Raw genomic sequence first — 12,500 nt, forward strand, 5'->3', positions numbered from 1 at the left:
AATCATCACAATGGATTATTAATTTTAGTTTTGGTGAGAAAAGGCCTTTACATTTACCAAAAATAGCAAGTAAGTCCCGCCCAGGTGAGGAAAAGTATCAGTTACATAACATATTACTTTCCATAAAAAGTACCTAAGTAATGCAATATTGTAACTAGTGTTGTCAAATCGATGCATGTATATATTTAAGAAATATTTGCATGTATATACACTGTATATATATTTATACATGCATTATATTATATATAAATAACAAATTTTTCTTAAATATATTCATGCATGTGTGTGTATTTATATATACAAAATAATTATACACAGCACACACACATATATTATGTAAACACAAACTTTTATTTTGGATGCGATTAATCGCGATTAATCTTTGCCCAGCACTAATATATATATATATATATTACACATTTATGTATATATACAAACTTTTATGTTAGATTGTAACGTGCTGTCAAATTGATTAATCGCATCTAACATAAAAGTGTGTGCGATAAAAGCGTCTGCCAAATGCATAAATTTAATACACACACACACACACACACACTTTTGTTAGATGCGATTAATCATGATTGATTGATTTGAGAGCAGTAGTTACAATCGTGATTAATCGCATCTAACCCAAAAGTGTGTGTGTGTGTGTGTGTGTGTATATTACATTTATGCATTTGGCAGACGCTTTTATCGCACGCACACTTTATCCAAAGCGCACACACTCTTTTATGTTAGATGCGATTAATCACGATTGTAACTAGTGCTCTCAAATCAATTAATCGTGATTAATCGCATCTAACAAAAGTATGTGTGTGTGTGTGTGTGTGTGTGTATATTACATTTATGCATTTGGCAGACGCTTTTATCCAAAGCACACACACACTTTTATGTTAGATGCGATTAATTGATTTGAGAGCACTAGTTACAATCGTGATTAATCGCATCTAACAAAAGTTTGTAAATGTGTGTGTGTGTATATATATATATATATATATATATTCACAAACTTTTGTGTTAGATGTGATTAATCGATTTGACAGCACTGATTGTAACACATTAGTTTGAACAGTACTGTCCCCAACACTGATGTTAGCACGACAATTTAGACTAATATGATGATAAACAACACAAAGATTGACTGATACAATGCACAAAACATAGGACTGTACATTTTATGTGTTAATGTGTCACTTACTGGACATTTCTTTGTAACTGTTTGTCAAATTTACTTGCAATTTCTGAGTGAAAACTGTTTCAAAGTAAATCCTACACTTTATCTGTTACATGTGAACGCTACAGAAAACATGAAGGAAATGTAAACATTATAGGAATGTTACTTTTAAATGTTCTTTTGATGTTTGTTCACAAATGATTATGACATTTTGTATCAGAAAAACATTCCAAAATCAATGTTTTTGTGCTCAGTTTTGAGAATATTAGCTGTTAGCTGAACTGGCGGTTTGTGTAACGCTGATTTTGTCTGCTTTATCCGTAGTTAGGGGATGGCTGTAAACGTTTACTCCACATCGATGACCATCGAGAACCTGAGCAGACATGACATGCTGGCTTGGGTCAACGACTCGCTTCACCTCAACTACACCAAGATCGAGCAGCTCTGCTCAGGTACGCTATTAGCGCTAGCCGCGCGTGTCCAGGGCCGTACACAGGGCTTTCTGAATACCGAGGTCCCCGGTGTGATCTTGCTAGGGGGGTTGGGGGCGTGCATTATACACACACAGTTTGATTTTCCTGATCTACACATGTGCATTTTAAAGTGTTTAAAGGCTAAAAGTCACACAAAAAAGGATTCACAGATTCTTAAAGCTGCAGTCTGTAAGTTTTTTTGGGTTAAAAATTATCCAAAATAAAATTGAGCAAGTACATAACTGCAATTGACGCTTCGCAGGGAGCTTGATTGACAGGTGATCTGACCAATCATACTTCGCCATCCGCCATTTTGTCCGCCAAAGCGGTCAGGAGAGTTAGTAGATTAACGTTGGAGGATTTGAGCTTGAGAAGCGGAGTGTACTGACGTCTCTCCGCGGTTAAAACAACATTCCTTCTGATGTTCATTCATGTTTATTTGATGCTATAAATGAACTAGAAAGAAGAGATGATCGGTTCACGAGCGGCTTTAACTGAGCGATCCGTCACGACACATTAAAGAGCCACAAAACGCTATTTATAGTTTACATTTCTTTAAAAAAATGACCAAATTTGAAAGTTGAGACTTTGTTTAATATGTTTAATATCAAAAGTAACCTGGTCTGTGTCTGTCAGTGTGTTGTCAGTGTCTCTCTGCTCCGCGATGGTGTGTGTGAGAGAGGCGTGGCTTGTCGGATATAGCGACAGTAACTAAGGGGGGCGGGACTTTGCGAACGGTCAATTGCAGATTTCGAACAGAGATGGCGACAAAGAGGGAACAACTCTGGACTGCAGCTTTAAACATGAGATTCAGTTTAAATGATCCACACTACAAAATGGAAAAGCAGAATGTTTATGTTTATGCTTATTGTTGACAAAACACAATCACATAATCCAAATGAGAAAAGTATTCGAGGATTATTTTGCATAGATATTACATTTCATTCAGTGAAAATTAAGCCCGTCTGCTGTGATTTGATTGGTCATCTGGTCACTCAGTGTCTTTTGACTTGTTTAGTTGGGGACATTAAATTTAACATTTAATTTAATATTCAACAATATTATTGGTGTAACTGTGGCTTTTAGGGCTGCATAGCGATTAATCGCAATTAATCGTTTGCAGAATAAAAGTTTTTGTTTACATCATATATGCGTGTGTGTACTGTGTAAAATAATTATGTATTTATAAATACACACACATGCATGTATACATTTAAAAAATATTCACATGTTTATATACATTTTTATATTTAAATATAATTTATATTATATATAATTATAAATACTTAATATATAATAGATTTTTTCTTAAAAATTATACATGCATGTTTGTATATTTATATATACATAATTATTATACACAGTACACACACATATATGATGTAAACAAAAACTTTTATTCTGCAAACGATTAATTGCGATTAATCGCTATGCATCCCTAGTGGCTTTGCATTTCATCGTGTCTCTCATGAGAGTAATAATAAGTTTATATATTTCTGCTATATATGTATATATATATTATATATTGGAAACATGTTTTCTCTGACCTGAAAAGTTGTTTTTTGTTGATTGAAATAAAGCTGAAAATATAAAACAAAAAAAACTCTTGCATTGGCAACCCACTATAAAATACTCCAAAAATAACACTGATGTTTATATTTTGTATATTTATTTTATATTATGGTGTATTTAGAAGTCAAACTAAAAGTGAAAATCCTTTTTCCAATGAAAATGTTTTATTTATTTATTACAAATTATATTATCTTAATTAACTTAAACTTTTAAAAAAAGTTAGAAGGGTTGCTGTGGCAACTAACGGAAATACATTTAGTTTAAATTAAGTTTCTTAAAATTGCTAAAACTAAAAAAAAAAAAGTTAATGGAAATATAAAAAAATATATAAAAATGACAAAATAAAATGAAAACTGAAAATATAAAAATAATTACAATATGTATAACTTTTTTAACACATATTAATAAACTACAGTGATGTCTATGTAGTTTATACTTTACATGTTTATTTTATATTACAGTGGGGTTTAAAAGTCTGAAACTAAAAGTGGAAATCCTTTACAAATTATATTATCAGAATAAAAGTTTAAAGGTAGGGTAGGTCAGAATTGTCGAAAAAAAACTTTTATTCAAATTTGTTTAAACTGTCTTTATATACCAATGCATAATTAAAATGTAAGTACTCTGATAAAAAGAGTATAAAAATCGAGTGACTCTAGACCGTTTAATCTTCATTAAACACAGCTCATTAATTCCATTCACTCCCACCTAAAAACGGGTGCGCGACTGCGCGCACGTGGGCAGAGCCAGTAATAACGGCGGTAGTCATGGCGACGGAGAGTGACAGTCGCGCAAGCCAATCCTGTGATTCGTCCCGAATGGAAATAATGAGCTGTGTTTAATGAAGATTAAACGGTCTAGAGTCACTCGATTTTTATACTCTTTTTATCAGAGTACTTACATTTTAATTATGCATTGATATATATAGAAAGTTTAATCAAATTTGGTAAAAAGTTTTTATATAAATCCTACCTACCCTACCTTTAAGTGAAAAATATGAAATCAATCTCTCAGAAGCATCATGTGACGCTCTTCTCTTCTGGAAACACACTCTGTTGCATTATTTCTCTCTGTGAAGCTGCTTTGAAGTGTAAATAAAGCGGTCTTGACTTGAGCGGCTGTGCTGGTGGCGTTCCTCAGGTGCGGCGTTCTGCCAGTTCATGGACATGCTGTTCCCCGGCTCGATCCTGCTGAGGAAGGTGAAGTTTCAGGCCAAACTGGAGCACGAATACATCAACAACTTCAAAGTGTTGCAGGCGGCGTTCAAGAGGATGAGCGTCGACAAGGTGAGCGCCACTGACAAACACGGTTCATCATGTCACAAGACACATGTGACCCTGGAGCACAAACCCAGTCTGGAGCCGCACGGGTGTATCTGTGGCAATAGCAACTATACATTTTATAAGTCAAAATTATCCATTTTTCTTTTATGCCAAAAATCATGAGGATATTAAGATCATGTTCCATGAAGATATTTAGTAAATGTCCTACCGTAAATATATAAAACATGTATTTTTGTGAGTGAATGCAGCACAATCGTGAACATAAATGCACAACTTTAAACTAACTTTTAACTTTTGTGTGTCCAACTATCCACGACACATATTGTTGCATGTTTGTATTGCGATATATTCTGACCCCTAATGTCTGCTTTCAGATCATTCCAGTGGAGAAGCTCGTGAAAGGGAGGTTTCAGGACAACTTCGAGTTTGTTCAGTGGTTTAAGAAGCTGTTTGACGCCAACTACGACGGGAAGGAGTACGACCCGCAGTTTGCGCGACAAGGCCAAGACATCACGGCTCTTCCCAACCCAGGTGAAGTCCTTTTCCAAACACACACACACACACACACACACACACACACACACACACACACACACAAAGGCTGCTGTGTGACGTGGTGTGTTGTGATTGGCTAATGACTTTGCTTTCATGTATAGGACCCCAGCGGACATCACCGACGGCACCGAAAACGATGCCCGCCCCCCCGCGCGTCATAAACTCCGCCCCCTTGACTGGAATCAAGCGGAACATCCCGATGACACGGAACGGGGGCGGCGACGCCGAGATCATGGAGCTCAACCAGCAGGTGAACACACACACACACACACACACACACACACACTTCCTCTTCTGGGGTTTACTATACAACTCAACCGCACTCTACTTTAACTTCACTTGGGGGGTTTATCATGTTTTTACAAATGCAGAAGAAGCAGATACACATTTATAAGATATACATATATGTAGAACACAAGCATGAGCCAATGAGAAGTGCAGAATGCAGCTTAATTTACATATGTGTGTATTTTCAGATATTGTGTGCTTCTTTAACACATCACGATTCATTCGATTAGCATTTAATTGATTATTAACCAAAATAGATTAAGTTCTAAAGTTTCAAGTACAGACAAAACATAAATAAGATTAAGCAACTACGAAAATTAAGGAAAATTTTAAAGGAAATAATTAAATTTCCGTTACCCTTCACATTGCGCAAATTGAAATTGAAAATACGCCCGATGGAAACTCAATTTCACAAAAACTCAAAGTTTTTACTCTCGCATGAGGTGGTTTTTCACAAATATATATTAATATTTAGCAAAACTGCAGTGGAAACAGTTTTTGCACATTTACAGTCACATGACGTAGAGGACGCGTGTGTTTGGACAGAAGACGAGTTCGAATTAAACTCAAACACAAGAGAAATACAGGAATACTGGATTCTAATCCTCACAGAAACGCCACAATCACGACCTCGACGCAGAACTGAGGGAGAAACACACTCAGTATAAGAGTCTTTCCTCGCCATTAATGCTTGATCTCACACACACACACACACACACACACACACACACACACACACACACCTAAGTATGTAGAGGAGAGTTAGATTTTGATGCATCATATGCAAACCTGTGTTGTTTGGCCGTGGCACCGTGAGTGTGTGTGTGTGTGTTGAGAGAGAGAGAGAGAGAGTGTGTGTGTGTGTGTGTGTGTGTGTGTGTGTGTGTGTCGAGAGAGAGAGTGTGTGTGTATGTGTGTGTCGAGAGAGAGAGCGAGAGAGAGAGAGAGAGTGTGTGTGTGTGTCGTGAGAGAGAGAGAGAGAGAGAGAGAGAGAGAGAGAGAGAGAGAGAGAGTGTGTGTGTGTCGAGAGAGAGAGAGAGTGAGTGTGTGTGTGTCGAGAGAGAGAGAGAGAGAGAGAGAGAGAGAGAGAGTGTGTGTGTGTGTGTTTAGATGTTAGCGTTAAGTCTAAGGGACTAAACTAAACCTGCCGAAATGTGTGTGTGTGTGTGTGTGCGCTGAAATAATAGATAAAACACAACACACTCCGCCCCTGCTGGACTAATAATAAAACACACCTAAAGCCATTTTTTTCTAAGTGCATATTGATCACAAGTTGAATTGAAACAACAATGACAATAGTTTAAATTATATTCCACATCTTATTTACAATAGTGACATTTCGGAGAAGAGTAAATAGTGCACGACCTACTACAGAGCTAATGTTCCTGAACAATTAGGATTAGCATCTTGAATTAGGATACGTGTGCTTAGAAAAATTTATTTATATATATATATATCGTTTATTTTAATCCAATAATTATATACAATAATAATGGTCAGTGCGGCGGCTTTATCGCGAGAGGTTTTAGTCGCATAACGTCGATTAATGGAAACCCCGTCATTGCGCAATAGTTTTTTGTCGAAATTTAGAGAAAAAACTCGCAAAAGTTTTGCACAAATCTGTAGCCCATCGAATGATTCCCTAAAGTGTGTGTGTGTGTGTTCGCCTGCAGCTGATGGATCTGAAGCTGACGGTCAACGGTTTGGAGAAAGAGAGAGATTTTTACTTCAGCAAACTCAGAGACATTGAGCTGGTGTGTCAAGACCACGAGAGCGACACGAACCCCGTCCTCGGCAAAGTCCTGGAGGTCCTCTACGCCACAGAGGTGACATGCATCGAAACACAGGCGCTGTTAATGCAATGCATTGTGGTCAGTTAGTGCAACTAAACATGCTAATAATGGCATTCATTTAACCATGGCATGACATCAGATTTATGAAGTATTGCTTTTTTTTTTCTTCTTCTAACACGCATGACGTCATAAACAGTGACCGCTCACCGGGGTTCGTACAAGGTGCTTAAAGTACTTGAGTTTTGGACATTTAAGTCCTGTAAAACCCGTGAAGATTTATGAAGAAGTTCTTGAATTATTGAAACTTATTTTGAAAAAACAATCACAAGATTAACGCTGCAGTCCGTCTGCTGTAGACGCACAGCTGTGAGTGTGATATTGCTCATATAAATATCCAAACACATGTGACCCTGGAGCACAAACCCAGTCTGGAGCCGCACGGGTATATCTATGGCAATAGCAACTATACATCGTACGGGTCAAAATTATCCATTTTTCTTTTATGCCAAAAATCATGAGGATATTAAGATCATGTTCCATGAAGATATTTAGTAAATGTCCTACCGTAAATATATAAAACATGTATTTGTGTGAGTGAATGCAGCACAATCGTGAACATAAATGCACAACTTTAAAGGAGATTTTCTCAATGTTTACATTTTTTTGCTCCTCAGATTCCAGATTTTCAATAGTTGTGTCTCGACCAAATATTGTCCTATCCTAACAAACCACACATCAATGGAGAGATTATTTATTCAGCTTTATATGATGTATACATCTCAATTTCATAAAATGGACCCATGTGACTGGTTTTGTGGTGCAGGGTCACTGTGATACATTTTCTATTCTTCAAGTCAATCATATATTCATGGGAGAAAAATTCAGTTTGAATAAGGAATATCTTTATCATCGTATCCATTCAATGGTTAAAGTTTCCACAGTCATTGCATGTGCTGCACTTTATTTCTACCATTTAGTATTTTTATTTACCTTTTTCTTTTTTTTTCTTTTTTGAAAAGATAATAAAGAAAGATATTATTTGATAAGTGACATCTCTGATTGTAGTCCTTAAAAAAAGAAAGAAAAAAAAGTCACTTAAAGGATTAGTTCACTTTAAAAAAAACTTTTGCTGATAGTTTCCTCACCCCGATGTCATCAAGATGTCCGTGTGTTTCTTTCTTCAGTGGAAAAGAAATGAAGGTTTTTGATGAACACATTTCTCCATATAATGGACGTCAATGGGCCCCAAACGGGTCAAGGTCCAGATGACAGTGTCAGCGCCGCTTCAACGGGCTTTAAACGACACCAGACGATGAATACGGGTCTTATCTAGCGAAACCATCGTCATTTCAAACATAAATAAACAAGTTTAAGTTTTATAAGCACAAGCGCTCGCCTTGCTCTGTTCTGTGATGCGCGTTCGTGACGTCACGTAATACGCAGTTACGCTGTAAAGGTCACGCTTCTGTGAAGAGTAAAACATTTCTGTCCTGACGAAAATTTTCTATTAGGCTTTTTAATATTCCAACACCAGGATACACACGAGATGGGCATTTTAAACGATAAACTGACACACAGACATTTGAATATGTGTGTATGGTCCTCCTTCCGCACATCTGTAACATTTGAACGCGCATCACAGAACAGAGCAAGGCGAGCGCTTGTGCTTATAAAACTTAAACTTGTTTATTTATGTTTGAAATGACGATGGTTTCGCTAGATAAGACCCGTATTCATCGTCTGGTGTCGTTTAAAGCCCGTTGAAGCGGCGCTGACACTGTCATCTGGACCTTGACCCGTTTGGGGCCCATTGACGTCCATTATATGGAGAAATGTGTTCATCAAAAACCTTCATTTCTTTTCCACTGAAGAAAGAAAGACATGGACATCTTGATGACATCGGGGTGAGGAAACTATCAGCAAAAGTTTGTTTAAAAGTGAACTAATCCTTTAAGTCCTGAGATTTGATTTTACAGTGTCTGTACGAACCCTGACAAACGTAATAATGTGTATTCATCTCTGGTTTGTTTCTCAGGATGGTTTTGCGCCTCCGGAAGACGAAGAGATTGACGATCAGCCACGAGATCAGGACGAATACTGATCAATCCTCCTCTTCCTCACTGCAATCCCATCACACGCTCTCTCTCTTCATCCTTCCTCTTTTCTCTCCCTCTTTTACACTCCAGCGGACACCGGGCGTGGTGGTGTGATAGGCTAATAGACTGAGTAGGGGCGTGTCTATGCTAATGAGGTGTGAATTCATGCAGTGACGCTGATGTTCTATTGGCTGTGGGTTTTAATTAAGAGTCCTGATGACTCGAGCACTGAACCTGAAACTGAATGATGATGCAGTGACACTTTCACACACTTTCTCACACACACACACACACACACACACACACACACACACACATCTTTTGCGGTGCTGATGTAGCTGACACACACACAGCCAAGGTTATTGACTAATAGTTTTTTACTTGGGCTCCATTTAGCTAATTTATTAGAGAGTTTGATGCTGATGTTTTTTTATATATATATATATAAATATATATATATATCTTTTCCCCTTAACTTTAGAAGGGTTTTTAGTTGTAATGAATTAAGTGGACCGTGTATGGAAACCGATGGAAACTTGTTTCCGCCAAGGGCTTAAAAAATAAATGGGTAATTGTGACTTTTTATCGCATAATTCAGAATTTTTCTTTAAAAAAAGGCAGAATTTCAAGGTTATAACTCGCAATTGCACAATTTAGTTTTTTTATTCTGTGGTGAAAACAAAATATATTATGGAAACTTGTTTCCGCCATTGAATAAAAAAATAAGGGCAATTTTTTCCATATCACATTTTTTTTTTCTTGCAATAATAAGTTTATATTTAGCAGTTCTATTCATAACCTGCAATTTTATTTTTATTTTTTGTCTCATAATTGCAAGAATTGCAAAATATAAACTTGCTATTGCGAAAAAAGTCAGAATTGTGAAATATAAAATCGTTATTGCGTGGAAAAACAAACGCTTGCTATTCTGAAAAAGTCGAATTGCAAAATATTTATAAACTCGCTTTTACGAGAAAATAAAACAGTTTTGCGAAATACTGTATAAACATTATTGAGGGAAAAAGTCAAAATTGCATGAAAAAAATCAGAATTGTAAGTTATTAACTTGCAAAAAAAAGATTTATGCAATAGCGAGTTTATATTTTCGCAGTTCTATTCATAACCTGCAATTTTATAATTTTTTGCCTCATAATTGCAAGAAAAAAGTCAGAATTGCGAAATATAGAATCGCTATTGCGTGGATAAAAGGTAGAATTACAAAACAAACGCTTGCTATTCTGAAAAAGTCGAATTGCAAAATATTCTATAAACTCGCTATTGAGGGAAAAACAGTCAAAATTGCATGAAAAATTTCAGAATTGTAAGTTATTACCTTGCAATTGTGAGAAATAAAGTTGAATTTTGAGATACAAAAAGACACAATTACATTTTTATTTTATTTATTTTTATCCCGTGACAGAAACAAGTTTCCCTAGAAAGCTTCTCTGATAGAATCCCAGACAGGCTTTATATGAACACGTGCTCTCCTGACGCGGTTGTGCTTCCGCTGAACGCGTTCACAATCACTCCAGGATCACGTGTTGAGAAATACACCGAGTCTTATGTGGACTTTACAATCGCTACGACACATCTTCTCATAAACATAGGTCACTCTCCCCAAAACTCCCAGCTTTGGCACATTCAAAACTAGCAAAACACTTCACGTCTGGAAGAGCACTAGCAGAGACCTTCCCACTCATTAAACACTACCGACAGGAGCACTACACACTGATTGCTCGTGTAAATGTCCTTAATGACACTACTGTTTACAACTCACTGCTGTTTGTTACGTAGCGCATGTTTACATTACGTTAAAATATTGATAAATATCCCCTTTTGTATAGATGCTAATGAAACTGAACCTGTGTAGGTGTTCACATGCACCTAATGTTTTAATAGCATTTCATTTAGATTCGGAAATACTGTGTACATGTTGCAAATAATTCAGTTTTTCATTGTTCGGTTTAAATTAACCGTTTGTAAACATGTAAACTGGCCTGAGTGTTTGAAATATATTCATGTAATTTGACAGATTTGACGTGCCAAAGCGATTAATAATCCTCAGTTTATCCTCATAGACTGTGAAAAGTGACCGAGAAATGTGTCCTAGTGACTGTAAAACACTGTTGTGTGTGTGTGTGTGTGTGTGTGTGTGTGTTTTCTCAGTAATTGCTGATAAATCATTATTATTAGTGCAGGTGTGAGAGTTTTATTTATTTATGAAGGAAACCGTGAAACGGGATCGATAATAAGAACAACTAACGCTAAATGAAAATGGCACAGAAAACCGTTACTAATGTTTAACATGGAACAGAGTTTTTTTTTTAGCTGCTATATTTTAATTTAACATTTCATTCTCGGTCTTTGTTTTACTGCACAGATAGCACAGGTTGATTTTGATTGACAGGACCTGTGTCATTAACCCTTTCACCCCTGCTGGCGAATGCAAACGGGCATCCATTTGGAGTTTTACTATGTAAAATAAAAATGTGTGCGGGGAACGAAAGACACGCGTGTTCACTGCTTTATTTACACTATACTGCTGTGTTTCAATCCACTGTTCCAATAAATATATTATAGACATTGATAAATGGACAAATAATAATAAACAGAGCATCCGCTATAGATATACGTAATTTGTATGTATATGTACATCTATGTTTATATATCTATGGCATCCGCTATTGATATGTATGCATATGTACATCTATGTTTATATATCTATGGCATCCGCTATTGATATGTATGTATTTGTACATCTATGTTTATATCTATGGCATCCGCTATCGATATGTATGTATTTGTACATCTATGTTTATATATCTATGGCATCCGCTATCGATATGTATGTATTTGTACATCTATGTTTATATCTATGGCATCCGCTATCGATATGTATGTATTTGTACATCTATGTTTATATATCTATGGCATCCGCTATTGATATGTATGTATATGTACATCTATGTTTATATATCTATGGCATCCGCTATTGATATGTATGTATATGTACATCTATGTTTATATATCTATGGCATCCGCTATTGATATGCATATATTTGTACATTTATGTTTATATATCTATGGCATCCGCTATCGATATGTATGTATTTGTACATCTATGTTTATATATCTATGGCATCCGCTATCGATATGCATATATTTGTACATCTATGTTTATATATCTATGGCATCCGCTATTGATATGCATATATTTGTACATCTATATTTATATATCTATGGCATCCATAAATAATATGTATATA

The 12,500-nt window shown here is 36.1% G+C and overlaps 3 protein-coding genes across 5 annotated transcripts in view; 2 read left to right on the forward strand and 1 right to left on the reverse strand.

Annotated features, from left to right (window-relative positions):
• The window catches only part of mapre3b (microtubule-associated protein, RP/EB family, member 3b), an 18,207-nt gene extending 6,467 nt beyond the window's left edge, over positions 1-11,740 (forward strand). Inside the window, exons 3-8 of one of the 3 annotated variants that reach the window (XM_079623924.1) lie at positions 1,499-1,626; positions 4,360-4,505; positions 4,877-5,033; positions 5,159-5,307; positions 7,019-7,216; positions 9,174-11,740. In XM_079623924.1, coding sequence (XP_079480050.1) covers positions 1,506-1,626; positions 4,360-4,505; positions 4,877-5,033; positions 5,159-5,307; positions 7,019-7,216; positions 9,174-9,239 — 837 coding nt within the window. In that variant the 5' untranslated portion in view covers positions 1,499-1,505 and the 3' untranslated portion in view covers positions 9,240-11,740. Of the gene's footprint in view, positions 1-1,498; positions 1,627-4,359; positions 4,506-4,876; positions 5,034-5,158; positions 5,308-7,018; positions 7,217-7,334; positions 7,353-9,173 lie in introns of those variants that run through there. The other 2 variants (XM_079623925.1, XM_079623926.1) reach the window with 2 other exon arrangements.
• sobpb (sine oculis binding protein homolog b) overlaps positions 1-12,500 on the forward strand; it is a 60,638-nt gene that overhangs the window by 31,955 nt on the left and 16,183 nt on the right. The gene's annotated exons all lie outside the window — the stretch shown is intronic.
• Positions 1-12,500, reverse strand: part of mrps10 (mitochondrial ribosomal protein S10) — a 103,135-nt gene that overhangs the window by 6,514 nt on the left and 84,121 nt on the right. The gene's annotated exons all lie outside the window — the stretch shown is intronic.

The sequence above is a fragment of the Phoxinus phoxinus genome (genome assembly GCF_949152265.1).
Source record: "Phoxinus phoxinus genome assembly, chromosome: 9".
Classification (NCBI taxonomy): domain Eukaryota; kingdom Metazoa; phylum Chordata; class Actinopteri; order Cypriniformes; family Leuciscidae; genus Phoxinus; species Phoxinus phoxinus.